This window comes from Rattus norvegicus, chromosome 16, assembly GCF_021556685.1.
Source record: "Rattus norvegicus strain SHRSP/BbbUtx chromosome 16, alternate assembly SHRSP_T2T, whole genome shotgun sequence".
In the NCBI taxonomy this organism is placed as follows: domain Eukaryota; kingdom Metazoa; phylum Chordata; class Mammalia; order Rodentia; family Muridae; genus Rattus; species Rattus norvegicus.
Window position 1 is genome coordinate 66718183 of NC_141549.1, and position 25712 is coordinate 66743894.

Consider the following 25712-nt stretch of genomic DNA (forward strand, 5'->3'; position numbering starts at 1 on the left):
TGGATGGATGGATGGGCTCTACAAACCGTGAGCCAAAGCAAACCCTCCCTCCCAACTTGTATTTAATGTGATTTTTGTTTTGCTTTCTTTCTGATGACAGGGTTTGTCTGCTTAGCTTTTACTACCCTGGAATTTACCCCTTAGACCAGGCCAGCCTGGGATTAAAGGCCACTGTCTGACTTTAATGTGGTGTTTTACAACTAGGTGCTTTACAGAAAAAAGAAAACCTTAATTTCAAGAGGCAAATTATCAAGTTAAATTGCTAACTTTCAGATAATGGCATTCACTTACAGGAACTGAGAGAAGGAAAAGGTTGATTTAAATGTCTCTAGTTTTTCCTTTTCCCATCTTTGTACTTTACCCTTCTTCTCCACTTATCAAAATGAAGCTTCCTAATAGGAAATCCAGATTACACAGAAAAACACTTTCTGTGTACCCTCTGATTGCTACTGGAGAGTGGATTACTGAAATATTGGCAGGGTTTAATTTTCTTGCTCTTATTATTTTTTTTCCACACATGTGAGGTTAATTTTAAAGGACCGCCATGTCATTAAAGATGTGGATGACAAGTTTCAATGCTTTCTCCACAGCATGAACGCCACAGCACTGTAGCTGCTCCCTAAAGACAGCTACTGAGGGACGGATTAGTAACACCATCAACCTCTTGTTTTCTGACACTGGATTTACAACCTAAGACACAGTTCAACTTTGCTCAATGGAGCAACTGGACAAGTCTACAAAGAGAACAGTTGTTATGTCTCACCATTTGCAAATTCCTTTACAGGAACACGAAGCCCAAAGTAAAAATGAAACAATCACTGAAACGTGCAACTCACCGTAGGTCCAAGGTGGAGGCGCACCTGGGTTAGGAGGGTAAGGATACGCGGCCTGTGGGACTGGCTGATGAGAGGCAAACTGTGAATAAACTGGTTGCTGATAATTGTAAGAAACAGGTGCCTGAGATGGATAATACCCATTTCCTGGGATGAAGGAATTTGCTTGAGGCTGTCCAGAGGCGTAACTAAAATGTTCCGAGTACGAATGATTGACATGTGTGCCCTGGACAGTACTTGCACCTGGAGTCAGCATCGGAGGAGGTGGCTGCATCTCATAGGCTGTCACCCCTTGGTATGTGTGGGTGACAGCAGTGCCATTGCTGCTGCTGTACTGATAGAAACACCAAGAGTAGGATGGATAGGAAGCTCCAAACGAATGCTCAGAAGAATTATATACTGTAGGGGACGCAGGCTGTGGAGGTCTATTCCTGGATGTGCCAAATTTCTGAGTCAGGACTTTTGGATTCCATTCAGAGCGAGTGTGTTGCACTGTTCCATTCACATTGATGGCTGAGCTCCCGTATGAGCCAAATGGCGCAGCACTGGGATTTGGTGCATCCATCGCACACTTTTCTGGTGACTCACTTTTTATAGGCTGTGTTTTATCTACTTGCAGGTCAGGCGTTTTGTCCTGGATACACACAAGTTCTGGAGAGCTGGTGCATGTGCGATCTTCAGTAGACAAATCTACTATTTCACTATTTTCACGTTGAGAGTCTGTGTCACTCATTTCTGGACTGCTATGAATGTCCTTCACAGCCTGAGGAGCAGACACTGAAAGCAGGGATGCATCAGGCACAAGAGGGTCATCATTTCCTGCTGTTAGGTTTGAAGGCGCGATCTGTGTGTGATCCACAGCGGTGTTATGGGACTTCTGTGCAGGTGTGTGGTCAGGTGAGGAAGAGCTATGTATGTCCTTTTGGTCACAAGTTACTAAAGGACAGTCTTCCTTATTATTTGTTTCAGCGGCACTAAAACCCACATTTCCTTCCTTTATGCCATCCGAGTCTTCCTGCTGTGCAGTGAGAGACGCTGAAGCATCAGGTGAGCTGTCCGTTGGCTCTACGTCGCTTGCTGACTTTGGTGTGCAAGTGTCTTGCACACTTTCAGCAGGTGACACTGAGTTTCGTCTTTTGACCACTTCTGGAGATGCAGAGAAGCCTGTCAAAGTGTCAGAGGAATCTGATCCTGTTCTGTCTTCATTGTCGGGAGGAGCTCCTGCAGTGCTATTGAGTACAATACAAACACATGCACCTTTAAAGACACAGTCCAACGTTTTTACAGGCGAACACTTTCTCATCTTACTGGGAGTACAAAAGTAAAACACTTCAGTTTTATTCTGGTGTTTGAATTTAGCTATGGCTCTTGTTGAAGACAATATACTCCACTTTTCAAAACATTTTCCATACTGTGTTTGAAAATCTCCTAATAAAAGTCTCTAAAATTAGTAAACTATCATTATTCACAAGTTCAGTAAGTCTCTAGTTTATACACTTCCGACCGATGACAGGCTCATTACTCATGAGTAGCCAGCTGTCTTCCCCTGGCCCCATCTCTTAGAGGGGAACTGGCTGCTGGTGGTCCCTAACTACTGAATAAATCTCCTTTTTTTGTTAATACAAACGTTCTTTTGTTTGTTCATCTTCCGAGAATAAGAAAAGTGGGCTGACAGAATTCTTGCAATTTAATATCCATGACATTCTTACTAAGTTTAGTTTTAACTAAGCAATTATGGCAGTATAAGAGCCAACGTGTGCTGAGAAAGAAAAGTAGTATTGTTTCTCCTCGGTTGAGAGGAATTCATTTTTAGCCTAGAGTCTCTATACATACCCTTCTTTAAAAAAAAAAATTAAAAGGCCCATGGTTTTTAATTTTATTACTATTATTTTTCACCCTGAGGCAGGGTTTCTCTGTGTAACAACCCTGGCTGTCCTGGAACTCTCTTTGCAGACCAGGCTAACAGTTCCACCTGCCTCTTCCTCGAAAGTGCTGGGATTAAAGGTGTACACCACGATGGCCGGCTCAAAAGGCCCATGTTTTAACCAATATAACCTTAAAGGGCATTTTAATGACAACCTGTGATGTCCCTAATGCTATATAAACTGAGTTTCCAGAACAGGTAACTTGTCTTTCTCTTACTCCCAGTGATGACGTGCTGTGTACACTCATGACCTGTCCCTTCAGAGCATACTCATTTCCTTCAAGTTAGCCCTCTGTCGCAGCCTTGTAGAGGACAGTTTAACTCTTTAGGCAACAAGAACTTAGTTATCAAACCAATGGTAATTATGCTGGTGCATGTTACCCTCTATTTTGTGTTTTCATCTGCTACTTTACAGTAATTCATGTGTGCTGGAAGAATTCTAGAAATGTATTATTTGTATATATTCTTCCTACTTTACACGGTTAAAACATCCTTCTAGGAAATAGAATGTTTCACTGTGTCTGTAAACTATATACCATTTCTACTAATGATCCATCAATATTAGATCATTTCTCTTTAGCCAATTTTGAACTTTAGTTGATTTACAACTTAAAAATTAATCACTTGTCCTATTTTATGGACTTCCATACAAGTCTGTTGAGCAATGCCTGTTTCTTGATTTAACAATCATCCCTTTGTAAGCCCCAGTTAAGGTTAATAATCTTACATGGCATTTGCCTTCAATACTCAGGGTGAAGCTCAGGACCATTTGGTCTGTCTTAGCCAGTTTCCACATCCCTCAGGCCTGTCCTCTAGGCTATGTGTCTGATGAAATGGTTTATACATAACTACAGAGTCCTTTCTTTGTCCTTTCTTAGTTGCCCATTTTCACTTAGTTCTTATGCAATGAGGATTGGTGGCAACTCCTACCTTGGATGTTTGGATATTGTCTGGCTGTTTCCATTGTCTTTCACGGTAACCTAAGTAACAGAAAAATAAATTAAAATATAGTAATATAATAAAGAGTAAAAACCGAAGTTTTACATTAATGGTAACATCAACTATGTTCACCCATTCAAAAAACAGTGACTCTCCTAGACTTATGGCATCTCACGGGTTTACAGCAACTGCTTTAAAAAAAATTTAAAAATTAAAAAAAAAATTTGTAGCATTCTTCTTGCCCATATACTTTAAAATTTTCTTTAGTATCTCCAGGTCCCAAACTCTAAGCCTGCAAACTGCAGTGCTCTGAGCTATGGCGCAGTGCTGTGGAAATGTTATATCGGGAACCTTCTGTTCCATGCAGAAATTAAAATTACTAGAAAATTACCTTTGGGCATTGTGAATGAAACATGAATGAATTTCATGTCTAGACTTTGGTGCCATTCCCAAGATAACTGACTATATATATGCAAATATAACTAAATGTGGAAATTGCCGAACTCTGAAACACATGTACTTTGTATTCCGGCTATCACCCATTCCCGCAGCTTCCACCCTTCCACGGAAACACAGCGCCATTTTCTAGTCTTGGCTGATTTACCCCTTCTCACTATACTCAGAATTCCATTATCCGTTAAACCACCAAAATAAATGAAATCCCTATAACCTACACATTTCACATGACATTATACTTTAGTATAAGGAAAAGATATAAACTCCTTACTTAGGTCTATATTTAAGACCTGGACACCTCCCCACCTCTGGACCTGGAGCCTGCTAAGGTCTATGCTACACTCTTAGGTCTGAAACAACCTCCTTTAAGTTTTGTTCCATTTCTCTTGGCACCAACTTGAATTAGCCTGAAGCACAGTTCTAGGGATAGACCACTGGCCTAGTATATGCAGAGTGTGGATTCAAATCTTAATACTATAAAAATAGTTATTTATTTGCCCTATTATACCAACAGCATTTACCCAGTTTTTAATGTTCAGAACACTGGCCAAAGAAACCACCCAAGAAATAAAATTGGTTGGTCACTAGTATAACTAGTATAATGAACATGCCCCCCTTATTAGCTACTAAAACTTATTCTTTCATGAAATATTTTCTAAATTGAAAAACTGAAAATTATATCCTTGTGAAGTACCTTAATCACACAAGTCTGTAACAGTGACTCACTTAACCCAGCACTAACAGCAGGCCGAATTAAAAATATCAACTTTTCTATTCTGTAAGCTACTTTTCTGGTTAGAGAAAGCTTGCTTTCATGAATATTTGCAAGATGAACTTTGAAACACCTGTACCTTTTGCTTTTTCCAACTGGAAACAGCGTCCGTGTCTCCTTCTTCCTGAGAGACTTCGCATGTGTCCGAAGTCACAGGTCGTTTCTTAGAGGAAGCTGAAATGCTCTTCATTGTGCGCTCTGCAGCTGGAGCTGTCTGCTCAGAAGCCGCAGGCTGACTGCTGTCCTCCTCAGGCTCTGTAACGGAGGTCTCCTTCCTTCCCTTCCCGTTCTGTTGCAAAGCATTCCTTCTGTTGCGCAGCATTTGGAGAAAGAGAAGACGAGTGGACAATTTAGTATCCTTAGCATTTAGCACCTTCATATGTTCAATTGTCTTCATAACTTTCATAATATGAACCATTTTTCCAAAATCTTTCTGAGGGACAGACATTACATTTTTGAGTAACAGAAAAAACTGCTTGTAGTTTTGTTCTAATTCTGCCGCAGTGTTTCCGAAATTTACAGATGCTGTGTGTGGCACCAAGTCGATATATGTGGACACTGAATACTTAGCGTTACTCAGAAGCCTTTTGACGCCTGTGAGTTCCTTAAGTTCTCTGTAGAATAAATGTAGAGCATAGGAACAGTTAGAAGCTTCCCCATATTCATAGATGATAGCCAGCTCTTTCTTAAGGACAGAAATAGCAGTCTCTATCAGTTTCCAAAGGCCATGTGTTTGGTTGTCACCAACTGAAAAGGAGGCCACTTCTTTTTGGCCGCCAATAAGCTCAGGAAGAAGAGACCAATCAAACCAGAGCATACCTCGAAACCTCTGGTTGTGTAGTTTCTTTGCTATTGAATTTTTAAGGTAGTGAATTGTTTCTGAGACCATGACAATTTCAATATAAATCTCAATAGCTTCAGGCTTTAGAATGACAGCTTCAGGGCTGTGGTTGTTTAGCATATCCGAAACATTTTCTTCCATGATAAAAATATTATCTATGTTATCTTCTTGCAGCATCTGAAAGTATTTTTTTAAGATTTCTAAGTGATCAGAACATCTGAGAGTGAGGTCCTGTAACTTCTCTAGGTCTGCAGATTTAGCTTGATCCAGTATGTCACCAACACAAGAAATATCTGGGTATGAAAGCCAAGCTTTGTTCAGCCTACAGTTTGGTATGCTACCTAGAGCTGACTGCGTGGAGGCAATCATAGCATCTTCTTCGAGCCCAATGCCAGTGGGCTCACTGTTTAAACCTTTAGACAAGACACCATAGATCTTCTTCAACTTAGAAAAAGCGCACTCATTTATTTCCTCCGCTTCTCTAGTCTTTTCTGAATGCGCTTTGAGTAAAGAGCAGCTTTTTTCTTTCCACACAAGACTCTTTGCAGCATCGAAATATATATGCTCCAGACCGTAAAGACAGATCTTGATATTTATTTCTTCATTGCTTTTGATAAAACTAACCTTTGAGGAGACTATTTCTATAATGATCCACAAGTGGTCGTTCTTCCCAGGATAGGAGTGGACTTTAGGGGAGCCCCCATGTACACTGATCAGCTTCAGGGTGCTTTTCCTTAAGGTTTCCAGGTCCCCTAAACTATCTCCAAAGTTCACTCCGCAGGCAAACGGGACAGAAAGACAAAAGTCAAAGCAATCGGAGTAGTGCTTCATTATGGCTTCGCATTCATTAATTTGGCGTTTGTATTTTAAGAACGCATAGTATGAATTATTTTCTTTTTTTGTTTCTGTTAAGAATTCAACTAATTGATTATGATAATTCTGCAACTCACAGAATGCATTGTATTTTAGCCGTCCTTGAAAACCCGGATAGAAGTTGGACTGCAGTTGATATCCACGCGGTCTGTGAAGCAGTTCACTGTACAAGCTCTCATCGTACCAAAGCAAGCTTCGGAACGTTGGCTTACCTTCTAAGAATCTCTTCTTGTTCTCAATGAACTGAATGGTTTCCATTGCCATTTGAAGTTCTACCCAAGCATCAACAGCACATGGCTTCAATTTAAGTCTACAATTATTCCACAAGTTTTGTTCTACCAACAGCTTTCTTGAAATCAGGATTTGGTCAACTGAGCATTCTTGCTGTCTTTCAAAAGCTTTGACAAATAAAGGGAGAATATTTTGACAAAGCTTAGTCTCCTCTTCTAAAATCTGCAAAGACGCTGCTTCATCTGCTCTCTGTAAAATTTGAGGCAGTTCTGTTACGTGAGATGTGTAATTAGCTGAGCGGTGTTCTAATTCCTTCTTGAGAGCAGCGGCTTTAGAGTTCTCACAGAGGGCAGGCCTATGACTACTTTCTCCCATGGCTAGCTGCGAGAGGCAGTCAGAACGAGAGCTGTCACTAACTTTGATTTGCCCTGCCTCCATCCTTTCTTTCCGCTGATTAGGAATGGTTTGCGAAGCAACTGTACCCACAGTGGGATTCTTCGTGCTTAGACGAGAATCAGTCAAGTTGTTCGTCATCATTTTCTTGTTAACAGGAAATGACTCTTCTTTTAAGAGCTTATTTTGACTTTTGTACTTAAAACTAATAGCTGATCCTTCAGTAATAATTTTTTTGTAAACTGCTTGCTCAATTTTCCTAATTTTTTCTTCCTCAATGTATTTTGCCATATATCCTTTTGAAGGACCTATTACATTCTGTTTTAGGAGTACAACGTTATCACTGGAAGACAGTGCATTCATGTTTTTCTTATAGTTATCACTTCCTTCAGTCACTGATGTCAGATCCAGTTTGGAACGCTTAGTAATAATAATCTCACTCTTGTCTATGTCAAAGAGCTCATTCTCCCCTACAGAAGACTCTTCCTCTCCAGCTGTTGTGAGAACTGAAGGAACTGGAGGAACAGCGTAGCTCCTGCTTGCTAGACTTTCTGTAGGAATGCTTGATGTGGTCTCCATAGGAACTGAACACTTTTCTGTAGGAAAAATTGCTTCTCCATTTTTGGCACCATCATACACACGGTTATCTTGTTCATAAATATCAACACTTAAAATGTGGTTTTTGTTTGCGTCTAAAACTGAAAGATGCGTGTCAGAGTTAGCTTTACAAGTTGCACCCCGACTGTTATCTGGACTATGACTTGTCTTTTCCTTTATGAAACTTAAAGACACTGAATTGCTTTCACATACACCTGTTTTACCTTCAGAATTATATTCTTTTGCTATATTCCTAATACTATGAGTTGAATGGTTTTCAAGTTTTGCAGAGTCACTATTACATAACTGTGTATCTGTCTGATAGTCTTTTTCAGTTAGTGTTTCTTCTGGGTCAAGAATATTCCCACTTGTTTTAGAAAAATGCTCAAGTTCGGAAGAGCCTGCATTTCCCAAAATGCTATTAGTGTGTTCTGACTGACTTATACTCTGGGATGTGTAAGCTAGAGGTAACTGTGATTCTGGAAGTTGTTCTTCATCACAAAATTCTCTCACGTGGAACGCAGTAAGACTACTGGAAGCATGCCCAGACATGATTTCACTAGAAAGGCACTCTGCAACCCTCTCTCTGCTTGTTCGATATGATCTGTGCTTTGATACCGGGGTCAATGACTCCTCAATGTCAAATCTTAAAAATTTTTTCTCTCCCTGTTTGTCATATTTTCTTTTGGACAAAACATGCTTAGAATATCTTCTTTCAGACATCAGACTATCACCTTGAAGATCACAACTTTCCCAGAAATTATTGCGTATTATTGCATATGCTTTCGGTAATGGGCCCTTCCTCTTTTGTCCCACTTTAGATATAAGCTGCAAAGACGTATGAACTCTTCTATGTGCCTTTTTTAAGTGAAGAACAGCTTTGTTCAGTTTTCTGGACAGATGTTTGCTTTTACATAAAGATGCTTCACTGTTTAGAATATTCAGTACATTCCTAATATGCCTCTCTGACTGTGAAAATGTTTTAATTCGTCCTTGGGATAAGGAAGAAAATCGGTCAGATGAGTCATGACTTGTTGGCTTCCTCCTCCTCTCGTGAGTTTCACGGTCCCTTAGGTCTTTATGAGCTATGTTCTGGCCCCTGGAAGATGCATGCATGTTTCTTCTGCTACTTCTTGATTTCATGTCCTTTTTATTTCTAGCATCACTGAAGTCAGGTTTTGATTTTGTGGGATATTTACTCTTATCATTCATTACTGTGATATTAGAAGGATCAATAGACAAAGAGTCACTGTTTGGTTTTCCAGATCCTTGATCCACAGGTGTATTATGACTTGAGTTGGAAGAATGGGTAATTCCAGATTTGCTCGTATTTCCGGATTCTTGCACTGAATTACTGAACTTATTTTCACATGAAAAACTTGAGTTTTCTCCAGAAGGTTGGGAACAGATGCTAAATCCAGAAGCATTCCCTTCCTTATTTGTTTCTGGTTCTGTAGATTCAGTTATATGTCTGTAAAAATTATCTTTGGGCTCTAAAGATTCATCAGTGGGACTGATTCTCAGACTACGTAAGTTTGTAATTGTAACTTGTAGATTTGGAAGAAAAATTGGGTTGTGGAGCCCTTTTTTGTCTTTTTGTGAATAGAAAGAAACATAGTTACATTCTGTAGAACAAAGCTGACCAGCACCCTCCTCCCTTCTTGCAGAACTTGAGGTTTCCATCTCCTCATAACTCTTTCCAAATAGGCCTTGCCAATCAATCCGAGACTTCAGAGACTCATAAAAGTCACATTCTTCACAAAGATCATTTTCATGGCTATGCATATTTTGTTGAAATAAAGAAGCATTATCATGTTCTTCAAGATCTATCTCAATTTCACTTCCCAATCCATAATCTTTAAGAGCTGAATTCTCATTCATCAACTGATCAAAGTCTTGTAATTTATCTTTATCAGCATCAATTTCACATTCAGAAATGCTATGTTTTACCAAACCCAAATCTGAAGTCTCAGAGGAACACGTATCTTTTAACTGGTCTTTTTGATGATGCCCATGATTTGTGCTTACTGTAAGGACAGTAGTGCCAACTACTTGTTTTGTAGCATTTGAGGCTACACAGACTGAAGAGCCTCCAGTGTTTGGAAGGGCGGACACCAAGTGCTCTCGGTGTCTCTCATCTCCTGGCGCATGCCTTTTCCCCACTCCTTCACTCCCTGATGACGCGGTTTCTGCTGCTTTACCTTTCTTTCCCCAAAATGAGTGTAATGTGAAACAGTCTTCAGAATTCACAATTTCTATTTTTGTATTACTCCTAATTCCCCTCATTTCAACTATACTGGTGAAAAGGCCATTTGCATGGAAATCTGGCTTCTCGCTTCCATTCATGCTATCTGTACTGTGTTCTGGAGACAAAGCAGCATCCTCTTTCTCTTTAGCCTCACGAGGATTTTCATCATCTCTTTGTTCTTGCAAATTGATTTTCAAGTTTAGATCGCAGCTCAATTCTGCATCATAGGACAGGCTGTGATCCTGCACATTATCGTTAACGTGAGGAACTGCTGCTTTGTGACAGTTAAACGGTGACACTGTCACATTTTCATTTCCCCTCTGGATGCACCTGTATTCTCCCAGCATGTTTCGAACTGAACTGTCAAGAGAAATGTCAATGGCAGAAGATGGACTACCTCTATCCATGAGCTTTTCTCTGGCCAGGGGAACAGCTTTTGCTTCCTGGAATTCATCAGACAAAATGTTACCAAAGTTCTGTGTTTTCAATTCTATTAGCCCTTGAGCCATGGCAAACTTTGTATTGTCTTCATGCTCCAAAGAGTGTTGAGCGCACTTCTGTGAAGGACACTCTACATTTGGAATAAGGGAATGCTCTAATTCTGATGCTGCACGATCTAGTTCACTGTTATCCCCTGTGGAAGACATGGGAAGTTTGGGCATTTGTAACTTATAAGTAACTGCTATCTTTTCACAATTTCCACTTAGAGAATTAAGATTTCCACCTTCTTTGTGTTCCTGGTACAATGTCTTGGAATTATCAATTGTGCCACTAATAGCTTCATTAGTAAAAACAGTTTCTTTGCTCCAAGTTTGCTCTACTCCATCTTTAGAGCTGTCTTCTGGGCTGATGAAGGTTCTCATCACTCGCCTCTCTTGCACGTATTCACAAAGGTTTCCTTCCTTCTGGACTGGAAAGACTGTCGACATCTGGTGATCAACCTTATATATAGTGTCTGTATTAGAAGACTCTTGAGAGAAATGACCCCGAGAGTCCTTACTACAAGTAAGTTCTGATTTTTCTGATTCATAGGAGTTCTGTGGCTCATTGCTCAGAGCTGTTAAAACTGGGATGTTGCTTCTCATCTGAGTCCTTTGGGCCTGTTCCTCACTGTGTTCTTGTTTCCCAACATCTGACAATGCATTTGATAAGGAACCGGGGAAGGAAGAACTGTGCTGTTCTTTAAACTGTTCTGTGATGGCAGTTCTCTTGGATGCTATACAGTCATAGGCCTGTGAGCCGATACTGTGAGTCTGACAGTGTGACCTCTCAGAAGAGAATTTGAAGCAGGAGGCATCCAAGCAATTAGTAATGGTGTGATCAGCTTGGACTTCGCATGAAGAGACTGAACTAGCTGGCACACATGTCAGCATTTGTGAATCACCAGGACCCAAACTCTTATCAAATGGCAAAACATCACTCAAACCTGTAGTATTATTTTGGTTTTTCATGCTCTGTTCTCTCTTCATCAGTCTTGGGTCCTTAATGAGTTTTGAAGTAATAACTGTACTTGAAACAGTGTTGTTGTGAGAGGGAAAAGTAGCAGAAATACTACTTAAAATACTTCTAAGATACGTCACACTGAACAGGTCATCATTACCACTGGCTGTGTTATCAGTGGGTATGAAAGAAAAACCTGAATTGTGTGTGTACACTTGAGAACCATCTCTAAGTTGTGATGAATTTTCTCTCTCTCTGTTGTATGGTTCAAGCCAAAAACTGTTTCCATTTTGTGCATTTCCGTAGGAATTAGGAGTGTCTGAGCTGGGAGGACCCATCTCTGAATTTAGTGCTTTACATGGACAATTTTCCTGAGCAAATGGATCGACAGGTTTCCTGAAGTGCTCAAAGATGACAGTAGCATCTTTCCCTTTTCCAATTCTTTTGGCAATTGTACAGTTATTCAGAGAACATGCTCTTTCTGTGGAAACATAAATAAAAACGTATGTCATGAGTGAGTGTAGCTGACAGAACGCAGTTAAGAGACTAAGTAACAAAATACTGCAATGTAATTTATGACTCTATTCTAGCAACTTAGCTTGCCTATTTGGTAAGTGAATTCTGATAAATAAAAAATAGAAATATTACAATAGAAAGCTGGAGAGGCTCGTGAGACAGCTCAATAGGTAAAAACGCTTGCTGCTAAGCCTGATGACCTGAGTGTGGGGAGTTTGAGCCCCAGGACACACCTCTTGAAAGTTGTCCCCTGACTTCGAAGTGTGTGACACGGCATAACAAGACATGCATACAGATGTCAATAAAATATATTAAAAAAACTAAAGGACTGAACACTCTACTTGGTGTAAGCCAAAAGCTTAAAAAGTAATTGTGGTCTTTTTGCCAGAGAAATTTTTACTTGACTCCAGACAAAATTACTTTTTTTTTTTTTTTTTTTTTTTGGTTCTTTTTTTCGGAGCTGGGGACCGAACCCAGGGCCTTGCGCTTCCTAGGTAAGCGCTCTAACCACTGAGCTAAATCCCCAGCCCCGACAAAATTACTCTTTTTTTTTTTTTTGGTTCTTTTTTTTCGGAGCTGGGGACCGAACCCAGGGCCTTGCGCTTCCTAGGTAAGCGCTCTACCACTGAGCTAAATCCCCAGCCCCCGACAAAATTACTCTTAAACAGTTCTTTGACACAAATATAATTTTACCACACTAAATTTATATAAAAGCATTTCTGTATACAAATAATAATCCTTATTTTTACATGAAAATGCAATGTTGGCTGAATGTTTGGTACACTAAGACATACAGCGATTTCGATCTCTTTAAAAATTAACTGATGTTTTAATTTTATAATCATCAATCATGAGAAAGTTATTTTTCATAAATATGTAGTAAAAAGTGGGACTATGACATTAACAGCCATTTCTGAAATTTTTGGAAATTGTCTTAATTATAAGCTAAATTCATTTAAAGTCACCAGCAACTTAAACAGCAATTTTTAAGATCACACATTCTAGCATAAGAGAATTCAAAGACTCACTGATTTGATACATGCTGGGAATGACAGGAGAAAATTGTAAAACCTCTTTTTCTGTAATTGAGCTGTTGTGCTTGTGAATCTCAGGCAAAGGCGCTGGCAGCACGGGCTAGCACTGCATGTATGGTGGGGTATGCAGTGCACAAGGCACGTAGCATGTTCAGGGAAGTTACATCCCACAGAAGCATGTGTAAGCACTGATGAGACACGCCTTGGACTCATCACAGGTTTGATCTGGAGTTAATTTTTTGGTTGTTTCATGTTCATAAACTTTTTTACTGTTGTCAACATTTTCACGACTCTTCATACGGGATCATGACTCACAGTTTAAGAAGTCGTGATAATGACCCAAAGATAAATGAAAGTATTAAATAAAATACTACTTAAAGACCCAAGACTTAATTTAATGGTTTCACAAGTGAAGTCAAATATTTGATAAAATCAGCACCAATTCAGCACCAACTTAAAAATACAAAACACTTCTCAACTCATCCTATGAGACCATACCATCACACTAAAACCACACATAAACATCTAAAGCAAACTACATTATTGTGATCTCTTACGAATATAAAGATAGAATTCACTAACGAAACTGTAGCCCCACAGTCAAGTCCACGTAACATGTATATCAGGACCAAGTGGTATGATTCACATGTCCAACCCAAGAGATAAAAAGCATTTGACAAAATTTAACTTTTAAGTTATTAAACTAGGAAGAAAAGGGAACTTTAATTTGACAAAGGGTATCTACAAAAAGGTCACAACTGACATCAGACTTATTGATAAAAGACTGGCTTCCCCCACCTCCAAATTTTATTTTAAAGATATAGGTTTGTATATCGATGTAACCCTGAGTTAACCACTTAGAAAATCACATGACATCATCTCTAGTTAAAGTTACACATTCTTAGTGCTAATACAGATTCCACAGTCAAAATCCAGCGCACTGGCACTGAGACCCTTCTATAACCACCAAACTGGAATAGAAAGTGATAAGGATACCTGGACACCCTCCATTCAATAGCATAGTCACACAATATAGTACTCTCCATCCATCCATAAAAATGACCACATTATTGTTACAGCTATCAACAATGTATATACTAAGCCAAAGGAGAGATTATGTGCATATGATCCTAGACATATAAAATGGAAGACAGGCAAAACAACTATTTCTGTTAGAGATTTACAATGTATACTAGGAATTTAAGACCAGCACAGTTGAATAATTTAAGTATCGTACCAAGCCTCTTAGGAAATCCTGTTGAGGGGAATCTCAGCGATGTCATAAGTTGTCCGTTACCTGCCTTTTGACCAACACATTTTACTGTGACGATTGCATATGGAAGGCATTGCCTAGGTTTATCTACTGGTCTTGAAAAGAGATCATATTCATAAAAGTACACCTGAAAGACATGAGAAGAAAAATCAAACTATTACAAAACCCTGGTTTCCAAGGGAATATCTTAACCCTTAAGAGTAATCATGAACCTTGAGCAGTCTCAAAATGGAGTTAGAGAAAAGGTAGCTAAAAAAACCCTCACCCCCCCACCCCCCCACGTTTCTTCTATCCTGGTAGCTCTACTCTGGATAGAATGTTGCTTTGTGGTTAAATGTCCTGAAGGCTGTATAAGGCTGCTCCTCTATATCAAAACCTAAGACACCAGGGGATTCCCCACACATGAGCACTAACAGACAGACAGTCTGCATCTTAAGGGACTGTGCTTTCATTACAAACCATTTTATGCTGTGATTTTGATGAAGGGTTGCAGGATGATTTGAGAGAAAAAATGTTTATCCCATGAATATGGCCCTTCCTCATAAATAATTGAAAACTACCCCATCCCCAATTCAGACCCCAGTGCCCCGCTCAGGGGCAGTCCCGTCTTGTTAGGGTGCGCCCCTTGCTTTGTTACATAAACTTTTCTTTAACCACCTCTTAATGTTTCCTTTGAGGAGACAAGAACTGCAGCAATCCTCTATCTTCTTAGGTCTCCTTTGGTTAAGAACATATACAATTTTTTCCTCCCACCACAGATTTTTACTTGAAAGCTACTGATATCGGCAGAAGCACCATAATGTTTTAAAATAATAGTACTTTTCTATAAAAATGTGTTGCACGTATTCTCAAACTTATTTCAAGTCAGACACAATCAATAAGAAAAACATTAATACTCTTTGTATGCACATATGGATGTACTTCCAATTAAAGATTTATTTCACTTGTAAAATATATAATAGTCTACTAAAAATAATCCACAAAGTGTTAGGCAAAAAATAAAAACTGCTTTTACACAATTTATAAAGCTTTCCTCTTCCAAAGTATAAGAAATTAATATAATTAATCAAAATCACCTTATTTTAACTGATACATCACAACTGGACATCTTTACAGAGTTTAGTGTGATTTCGTTGTTGCTGTGTGTGTATGCATGTATGGTAATATGCACATGTTAAGGCACGAGGCCAACCTTGGCCCTCATTCCTCAGTAGAGCCATTTTTATTTTTTAAAGACAGGGTATCTCGAAGGATTAGAAGTCCCCGAGTCTAGGCTAATGTGCCCTAGACACTCTCCTCTGCCTCTCTAGCTCATGGATCACAGGCGCGTACCATTACATATGCTTTTTATTTTTTGGCATGAGTTTTGGGAGGGAACTCAGGATTTTAGTGCTTGTAAGGCAAGCACATTACACACAAAGCTCCTCCCGGCCCTTAGCATGATGCTATGATATATGATACTTCTGAACATATCAAAATTGAGTAATCAAGCCATCCCACATAACTTTTTTCATGGTGAAACATCTGAAATTTACTTTCAGCAATGTGAAATGTAAGCGATTGGTTGTGAAGCCACTGTAAAGCCTTGGGTTGACAGCCAACGTAGGGGTTGAATCTATGTCACCTAAATAGTTCTGTCCCACGCATGTGTCTTTCAAGTCATCGGCTGAACCCAGGACTAACATACCATTGAATTGTAGGCCTGCAGTTCAATGCTATCTTTCAGAGATGGCATATTTCTTGACATATGGCAATCAAAGTTAGGAGAAGGATCCAGAGAAACTTTGTTTTTATCCACAGAAGGCTGAATTTTCTTTACTCTCCCAAACAGAACCTAAAAAGCGAAAGACAATGACCAAACACTTTAAAGCCCCATGCTTTTAACAGTGATGAATTAATAAACCGTTCATCCACACTGGATGAATGGCATGTTTTACCGTGGTAATAACTCCACTTGTTTCCCAATTAAACTCTAAGATTAGAATTCCTTGTAGAAGCTTTAGAAAAATCTACTTTTAGAAGTGAGTTTACTGTTCAAGTATATATAACAGACTATGAATATTTAAGTTAGAAACAGAATGGTAGGAAAAGAAAAAGTGACAAGATTCTTTTTTTTTTTTTCCCCAGTTTTTATGATGTAAAGCTCTGGCTAGCTCAAACATGCTATGTAGGCAAGGCTGTCCTCAAACTTGTGATTGCTTTCTTATCTCTACCACACGAGTGCTGGGATGATGGGCATGTGTCACCAGGCCCAACATATGGTTGTAATTAAAAGTGGCATTTGAACATAGGGAGATTATACAACAAAGAGGACAAGTGAAAAATTAAATTCCTATTAAAGTGTATAGACAAAACTAAACATTACATAGCCAACGCTCGAGTACTCAAGGCAATGTGAAAGATAACTGATGAATTACAAGAGAACAAATCGCTAAGATCACAGTGAGAAGTCCTTTTCAAGTATAGAGGCTAAGAACTGATGAACCTAAATCATGCGGACTTCACTAATGGAACAGTTTAAAACTTCGCCACACCAAAACCCAAGTGAACATATGATCCTAAAAGGTCTAAATTGCAAATGGGTGAAGAAAGGTAGGCTTGAAATACAAAGAATATCACAAAATTTATATAGATTCTGTAATCATATTTGTTTTTTAAAATAAAAGATCATTTTAAGGATTCAGGTAAAAATGTCAGAGACAGATTAAGGTAGTCACTCAAATACACACTAGTCCAGTTGCAAACTCTATGCATCTCAGGGAACTTAGACACGCTGACTGACTGACTGACTGACTGACACACACACACACACACACACACACACACACACACACACACACACACACACGAATACACGCATGCCCCCACCCCGCCCCCAAAATCAAAGTATCAACAACAGAGGAAACCAACCGGCTTTGTATCTCTGCTGACTCCAAGTCCTCTCCCGGCATCCCGTGCTTCCTCACACCTTACGTTACCCTTCGCAGTCTCCTTTCTAGATGTTATTCTATGCTCAGACTTACAGCTGTTTACACACATGCACACACACATTATAGGATAAGACCCATGTACGAAGTAGAATCTATTGCTTCAGCGTTTTCAACTGGCTTATCCATTTATCCAAATTTCAATCTAATACCACCGAAACACTGTTATAAGCTCCCTGGAATTGAAAAATGCCTTAAGACACCTGACGAAAATGACTAAAATTTGTGTGTTATTCTACAGCACTGTACCACTCCTTAGCTCTCACTTCTGACCAAACTGTTGTAGTTTTAGAGAATGTTTGCTGATAAGAATAGGCAAGTCGGGCTGGAGAGATGGCTCAGCGGTTAAGAGCACCCGACTGCTCTTCCAGAGGTCATGAGTTCAATTCCCAGCAACCACATGGTGGCTCACAACCATCTGTAAAGAGATCCGATGCCCTCTTCTGGTGTGTCTGAAGACAGCTACAGTGTACTTATATATAATAAATAAATAAATCTTTAAAAAAAAAAAAAGAATAGGCAAGTCACATAAAATAAAAATAAAAAGGAGGAGGGGGCTGGAGAGATGGCTTGAGGGCTTAGTTCAATTCCTAGCACATGGCAGTTCAAAACCGTCTGTAACTCTTGTCCCAGAAGGTCTGACACCATCATACAGACACAAGCAGTGAAAACACCAATGTATATAAAATTAACAACAGTTAAAAAAAGAGGCAAGTCTAGCTGGACTACACAAAAGAACTCTCCATTCTGTGTTTGTGATCTCTCTCTCTCTCTCTCTCTCTCTCTCTCTCTCTCTCTCTCCCCCCCCTCCCTCCCTCCCTGTAACCTATCTCTTAAGTAAAAATTCTCAGATAAAGCTTATTAAAAATACAAACACAAATGTTAGAATAGACTAATTCTTAAGTTATGCTTTAGTCAAGATACTGTTCATTGATTGAACAAATACAAAGGGACACCTTTCAAGGAAGTGGCCAGCGTTACTAGAAGGCAACTCACTAAATGTCAATCACCAACATACAAAGTCTGAACTCAGAACCACCACATGGAGGTTATTTACTGGCCTGGAAGAGAGCTTCTGGGTCTGACACAGGTTTTCTAAGGATGTGAGAAAAGCAGCAGACATATGTGGAGAGAAGTAACTCGTAATGGTGCCTGTGTCAGGACAATTGGGCATTACACAGAGGTACATGTACTGATTCACATTATCTCTGATGCAAAATTTGAATCTAGGAATAAACCAGTTCTTGCCAAACAGGGGTCAAGGTGTGGAACAGCCACCATTTCAAGGTAAAGACATTCTGCCCACTATTTTGAGAGACATTTTTTTAAAAAGATTTATTTATTCATTTATTATATATAAGTACACTGTAGCTGTCTTCAGATACACCAGAAGAGGGCATCGGATCTCTTTACAGATGGTTGTGAGCCACCATGTGGTTGCTGGGAATTGAACTCAGGACCTCTGGAAGAGCAGTCGGGTGCTCTTAACCGCTGAGCCATCTCTCCAGCCCGAGACATTCTTTTTTAAAAAAAGATTTGTTTTTTTTTCTTTAATTGACAAGCACACTGTAGCTGTCTGCACACACACCAGAAGAGGGCATCGGATCCCATTACAGATGACTGTGAGGCACCACGTGGTTGCTGGGAATTGAACTCTGGACCCTTTGGAAGAGCAGCCAATGCTCTTAACCTCTGAGCCATCTCTCCAGCCCTTGAGAGCCATTCGTATCAGCCTGTAGAAACCGGCCGCAGGCAAGAACTGCGGTACAGAGCTCTTGTAGGGCCACGACATCACTGCTCAAACTTTCTCAGCAACTTACAAGGACACATTCTCTAGGGCAGTCCTGAAAGCCTCAGTGAAAAGAAATGTTGGTGAGGATGTAAAGAACTGGAATCAGTAAGTCCTGCTGGTAGGACCCTGCACAAGGAATGGGGTCTCAGCGTTTTACCTACCGGTTCTGTACTACTGTACCGTCTTCCCTCTAGGTAACTCATTGTCAAGTCTGATATACTTGTTTAGAACTAATCTGAATTAGGAGTTGTTCATTCTCTCTATAAGATTGTTCGAGGGGTTGGGGATTTAGCTCAGTGGTAGAGCGCTTGCCTAGGAAGTGCAAGGCCCTGGGTTTGGTCCCCAGCTCTGAAAAAAAGAACCAAACAACAACAACAAAAAAAAAGATTGTTCGAATTTTTATGCTTGGTCTCATAACTGCCTGTTAGTTAAGTGTCATTCCAATGCTGTTAGAAACATTACAAGGGAATTCCTTGAAATTAAATTAGCATTACCATACAATCTCTTTAAGAGAACCTAGATTCAGTTCCTAGCATCCATATGGTGGGTTACCAACCAATGGTCACTCTAGTTCAAGAGGATCAACACCCTCTCCTGGCCTCTGTAGGCAGGTACATATTTGGTGTACTTAGATGTACACAGGTGAAACAGCCAACCACATAAAAGACATGTTAAAAAATAAATGCTTGTCCATCTAACGATAGATATATCGTATTCCAGAGAAAGGATACATGAAAATTCTATCATATACTAACCAGGTATGTTAATAATGACTATTACGTTTTACACACACACACACACACACACACACACACACACACACACCTTGCCTCCCCCTCCCCAAGGTCTGCCTTCTGTTGTCTTGTTCTACCCTTTGCCCAAAATTATTACCATTTGATATAAGCATGGCACATTTGCCAAAAATAATCAGCACTGGTATCAAAGGTATAAAGTGGAATAGCTGAGTAAGCTTACCTTATGCTAGAATTCTATTTTAACTGTTTGCAGGACACACGCTGCAATGGCACCACAGCATGACAAAAATAGGAAGGGGGTAATGGATCCAGACAAAACCATGCACTGAGAGGACGACGGTGAATGACGGCTGCCTTTGTGTACCTGACGTTTTACTTTGTGCCACAGTCAAGAAAAGAGAGAGAGAGGAAAAAAAAAAAAACTCCACAAGACAACAACAAAATAATTATGGCATATTCTATTTAAGATAATTTAATCTAAAACCATGCTATATCCAGGCTGGCTTAAAGTAAACTGCTCCTGCATTTAGTATGTTTTATCCTACCACCTACCTTAAAAACCATAATACTTTCTACAGTCGAGCTCCTACTGAGAGTGTAACGCAGGGCAACGTCAACGTGTCTAAACAGATATACTCCAAGAAGAGGATTCCCGAGTACCCTCAGGGCAGACGTCCCAACACTCAGCGCATTCTGGTAAATGTCTACCACACTACTCTGAGGAAGCGCCAAAAAGCAGAAATGTTCTTCCAGCTCTCTGCTGTTTCTTCCACTCTCACGCATCTCTGACCTACACAAAAACAAATGGCATACAGTTAAACTATCAGCTTATCAAAGGAACTACAAACTACGGACAGTGATCAGAGGCACCAGCTTCCATTAGGACGGTGGTGAGTCAGTTCTGAAAACCACCACAAGACCAAGGTCAAGGTTACATGCCCAAGATTTATGGGTAGCCTGAAGGAGCCGACAGTGAACAATTAACATGGCTAATGTTGCTACTACACAATGGTAAGTGTATTATGTGAGTTTTGTTATCTAACATTTTTATTGTTATAAACACTGAGCTACCTTATGCTTCTGCCAGAGTAGCAGTGACGTTGGAATCGCAGCGTCTCATTTCACTGGGCCCCATGGCTTATGGAAATCCAGTATTGTCCATCCAATCTAGATCTCCAAAAGCATATACTCATTTTGTTGCATTTTAAAATCATATCTCACTAATCCAGTTAATATTGTAAACTTCTTTAATTATATCTTCTATGATAAACTGTGTCAAGTGAATTAAGAGTATTATTTTTCAAATTTTAGAGGACTCATGTACCATAACTACTACTACATAAGATAGTTTTCTTTATATAAACACACCCACCCACACCCACACAGACACACACCCCTCTGAATATTCTGTAGATTGGCCTTCTCTTCTCTTCTCTCTCTGCCCCACTCCTTCCTTTCCTCCCCCATCTCTCTCAGGCCTCCCCATTTCAGAGACAAAATACAACTTAAATTAGACCAGTTCTGAATTTTACAACAGCTTTTTAGTGTTTAACTGAAAAACCAACATAGCTTTTTCTTGATTAAAATCCCAGAATGTTAACCTTACCAAGAAATGCATGCTGACAGCCAGCAGGGGCTGAAGGTTTGGCCTCTTGTACTAAACAGTTGTGAAAACAAACAAAAAAAAAATTGGTCTTGAAGACCATTAAAAGTGACAATCCCAGTGAATACACATGGAGTAGTAAAACAGTCTTTGCTCATTTCATTAGAAGTCTTACTGGTCTTGACAGAAGATTGACAGTTACAACTCTCCCTAAGGCCCTTGCCCAGCTGAGAACAAGCTGGGACACTACGGTGCTGTGAAAGCTAGGAAGCCCTGGGACCTTGCAGGTGGTCAGAGGCTGCATTATGAGGTAAAGGAAAGAAGTCTTCCTAGCGTTTGGTGCAAAGTGACACACCAAGGACTGATGTAGAACCTGCAGCCAGTTCTCCAGAAGAGCAGTTAGGTGACTGGTGTAGGAGACATAGGCAGACACTCATCAGCTTTTTACTGAATATATGATCTACACGTCTCATAGCTGGTAGAGATTAACACCTCACTTCAAGTGACAGCCTACCCTGTTTTTAGTGGCTAACCCAATGAGTGACATTAAGGCTAAGTCCCATTAGTTGCCTGTCTGAGATCTTAGGGGCCTTAAGAACTATGGTGAAATTCCTCTGCCACTGCTTTGTAAATGAGTTAAGGAAGTCCAAACACAGCACTTAGAGCATGGTATGTGATAAAGAGAGAATGCAGGCTGTACACACTGGAGGGTTTGCTGACAGTGCCACTTCTCTCACCTTGGCCCACAATTCCACTATAACAAATCGTCCTGTTTACAAACATCACAATTTCATTGCTGTTCCTGTTTAGCTTTCCTGAGTCAGGATCTCTGTGGGCCACACTGGCCTTGAACTCCTGATTCTCCTGCCTCCACCTCCACGTACAGGATTAGAGGCATATGTCATCTTACTTGACAAAATTTTATTGTATTCTATTGACTAAAAATATGTAATTAAAAAAAAACCCTCAAGCTTACAACCATAGCTAATCAAAGGCTTAGATTAGCATTTGTGGTTTCAATTTTATCAAACAATACAGAATTGCATTTGAAAACATTTTACATTTAAATAGAATTTAATATTTTGTAAAAATCATAACAGAACATCAGACTTTAGTAGAACTATTTCTGGCTCTATAAACTGCGTAACGATTTGGCTTTTCTAAAGTTATTCAAACCTTAGGATAATGCCACAGTGTCAAACAGCAGAGGCTGTGAATCTGAAGTGAGAAACGAAGGTTCTGTTGAAGTGCAGACAGGACAGAAGAGCTAACAGAGAACTGGGGTGGGGTGGGGTAGGGTGGGGATCCACTGTGGAGGACCTGGGATGTTTGGTTCAATATTCTGCAGACCACAAAGACTGAGCATGGGAGGTGCTGTGTGAATTAGTTAGGAGAGCCAGACACTGTACACCTCTCGCCAGGGTATCTGGGGGACACTGGTGGCTCTGGAATCTTTCTTTTTCTAATCTGATTTTTCTTGTGTATTTTTATTATATTCTTTCTCCTCCCCCAAGCTCTTCATAGTTCTTCCTGCCTCCAACTTCGTGTTCTTTCTCTACCTCTTAAAAAAACAAACAAATAAAACCCGAAAGCAAAACAAAAAATTATTAAGACAAAAATTACTAAAAACGAAACCATTCACTAACGAACAAGAGTTCATTTTGGGTTTGTCAGTGAGTCCTGGGCACTGTCCCCCTCCCCAGCAGGCATCAATGTCCAACAGCTTCTGTTTTGGGGTTAGTACTGTGTGTCCACTTCTTATCTGTGCTGGGGCTGAATCAGTTTTGTCTGGTTTGAACCTGTCTATGTCTTGTGTATTCTGCTAGTCTCTGTCAGTCTTCTTGTGTCTGCAAGGCTCTTTCTTTCCTTGGGTCATACACCACCTCTGGCGTTTACTCTCTTACATCTTTCAAGGTCAGTGAAGGATGCTTCATTTGGTGTTTTTAGCCGTCAATATAGCACTTCTGTGGCATGTTGTCCCCATCTGAGGTTTCTAAAACTCACAAAGGAAGTCTGCAGTCACAACATGTCTCCTTCAGAGATGGCAGATACAATGAGTCAGAACAGATTTTTATGTCTATGGTAATCTATAATACTCGGTTAAGCACGGTAATGTATAATACTCGGTTAAGCACATGTAGAACTCATATATACCAGGTGCTCTATTACTAGACTTTGTGCTAAAGGTTGTATTTATTCTGAGTATTAGAGACAGAGACTGACCGTGGAGGTGGTTCAGTGGGTACGGTGCTTCCTGGGTAAGGTCAGACTCTGCAGCACTCTCATAATAAATGCCAGATACGGCATCTCAAGCCTGTACACCGTGCTGGAGGGTAGGGAGGTACCACATCTTGTGGACTTTCTGGCCTGTTTTCCTAGCTGTAAGGTTCAATGAGAGACTGTCTCAAAAACTGAGGTGGAGAGAGATACCTCAAACTGACCTCTGGCCATACATAACACATATCTTAAGGTCTATAAACTCAGTTACACCAGCAAACATTTTTTGGGGGGTGGGTCCATGCAGGGTAACTCACGGGTACTGGGGATGTCTTTGGGACAGTACGTGTATGAGCTTCTTTAACCTTCTTATTTTGAACGATTGTTTTGCCTGATGTATATGTATATGTATATGTATATGTATATGTATATGTATATGTATATGACCTGTATAATTGGTGCCCATGGAAACCAGAAGAGGGTGTCGGGTTCCCTGAGCCAGAGTCACGGGTGGTTGTGACCCACTATGTGGTGCTAGGAATCAGATCTGGGTCCTCTAAGAGCAGCAGGATCCAGCCATTTGTCCAGCTCCATAGGCGCCTTACTCTGTACAAATTCTGAATTTAACTTTTCAACAGTATTAGGAAGTCCCTTTCCCCACACCATCCTTCCCACGTTAGATGCCTCTTGTGGTCATCAGGGGGTGCTAGCAACAATGAAGCCTATACACCAGATGTGTCAGCTACCAGGTGACAACATCCCTCGTCCATCCAGGGTTTTCAAGCCTGTTCAGCCAGCTGCCCTTTCTTCTCATAGGCAACTCTCAACACAGACTCTTTCCAATGATTCTGCAACACAGAGAACCATCCAACCTTCCATTGAATTCCTACAGCTCACCCCATACCCATAAAGTGTGGGATATGCCTTCATTCCAACAGGTGTGGATAAACATCCACGGTCTACACATACATTCAAGAAGCCATCACTAAGAGTTCAATTACCTACAATCTAATACGACTGTGGTAAGAAAAAAATCAGAAGCTATGATTACAGTTTTAAAAGTTAAGAATCATACAGCAGGGCCAGTGTCAGACGGGCCTCATTATATATCTAACTAGGTCAGATTTCTTGCCCTCAGAATTTCTAAGGTTCTTGTAACCATAGCACGACTTCAGACAATGGTTGAGACTAAGAATTCCTGTTTCCTGGTAATGAGTTTCCTGGACTATTTTTTAATCACATAATTTGAATATGTAGTGACCTTTACCTGGCTTTTAATTTGGAGATGCGTTAGTTTTCTCTCCTTACATTCAAAATATCTTTCTATCTTTTCGTACACTCACTCCAGTGTACTGCCACACTCTGATTTTAATATAGCTTGCTTTGGGGAGATTGGGTCTTTATTATTTGTGTAGAGAATACATTATCAAATGAGCCATTTCTCCAACTCCATGTAAGATTCCCTTTCCACCTCCCACCCACCTTCGAGTCAGGTTTCTTTGCCCTGGCTGTGTCTACTGGGATCAAAGGTGTATGCCACCATGCCTGGCAAAGAAATTCTTTACTGTAAATCTGAGCTTATTTATGAGGAAGAAAATATGAAAAAAAAAAAGGTATTTAGGGAATATCATAGGAGAAAGACCTATGCTTTGTCTCGATCCTATGCTTTGGTTAAATACTGTTCCTTTAGAAGTTCTTTTACTCATACAAGCTTTGGAGAAGATTCTCTACATTAAACTTCAGGCCAAACACCATCATAACAGTGTCACAATCAGAAAACATCTCTTTTACTGAATCTTAATTTTCTACTATTTTTAAAAGTGATCTTTCTTTGATTTAAGCAGGAAGCAGTTATGACATTAAATACATTGAAATTTTGTGTATTAATTACAGTTTCATGACCAACACTGACTGTGTCCCAAGCCAGGTTATCACCAACCTCCCATCTTAGAGAATAGGGGGAAGGTGTCTGTTATTCTTTTCCCCTC

General features: G+C 40.0%; 2 protein-coding genes across 1 annotated transcript in view; one reads left to right on the forward strand and one right to left on the reverse strand.

Annotated features, from left to right (window-relative positions):
- Erich1 (glutamate-rich 1) overlaps positions 1-25712 on the forward strand; it is a gene marked incomplete at its 5' end in the record, with an annotated part of 52793804 nt that overhangs the window by 35847623 nt on the left and 16920469 nt on the right.
- The window catches only part of Tex15 (testis expressed 15, meiosis and synapsis associated), a 59949-nt gene that overhangs the window by 2008 nt on the left and 32229 nt on the right, over positions 1-25712 (reverse strand). Inside the window, 6 exon segments of the mRNA NM_001106087.2 lie at positions 837-2062; positions 3688-3737; positions 5004-12028; positions 14335-14497; positions 16058-16204; positions 20457-20694. Coding sequence (NP_001099557.2) covers positions 837-2062; positions 3688-3737; positions 5004-12028; positions 14335-14497; positions 16058-16204; positions 20457-20694 — 8849 coding nt within the window.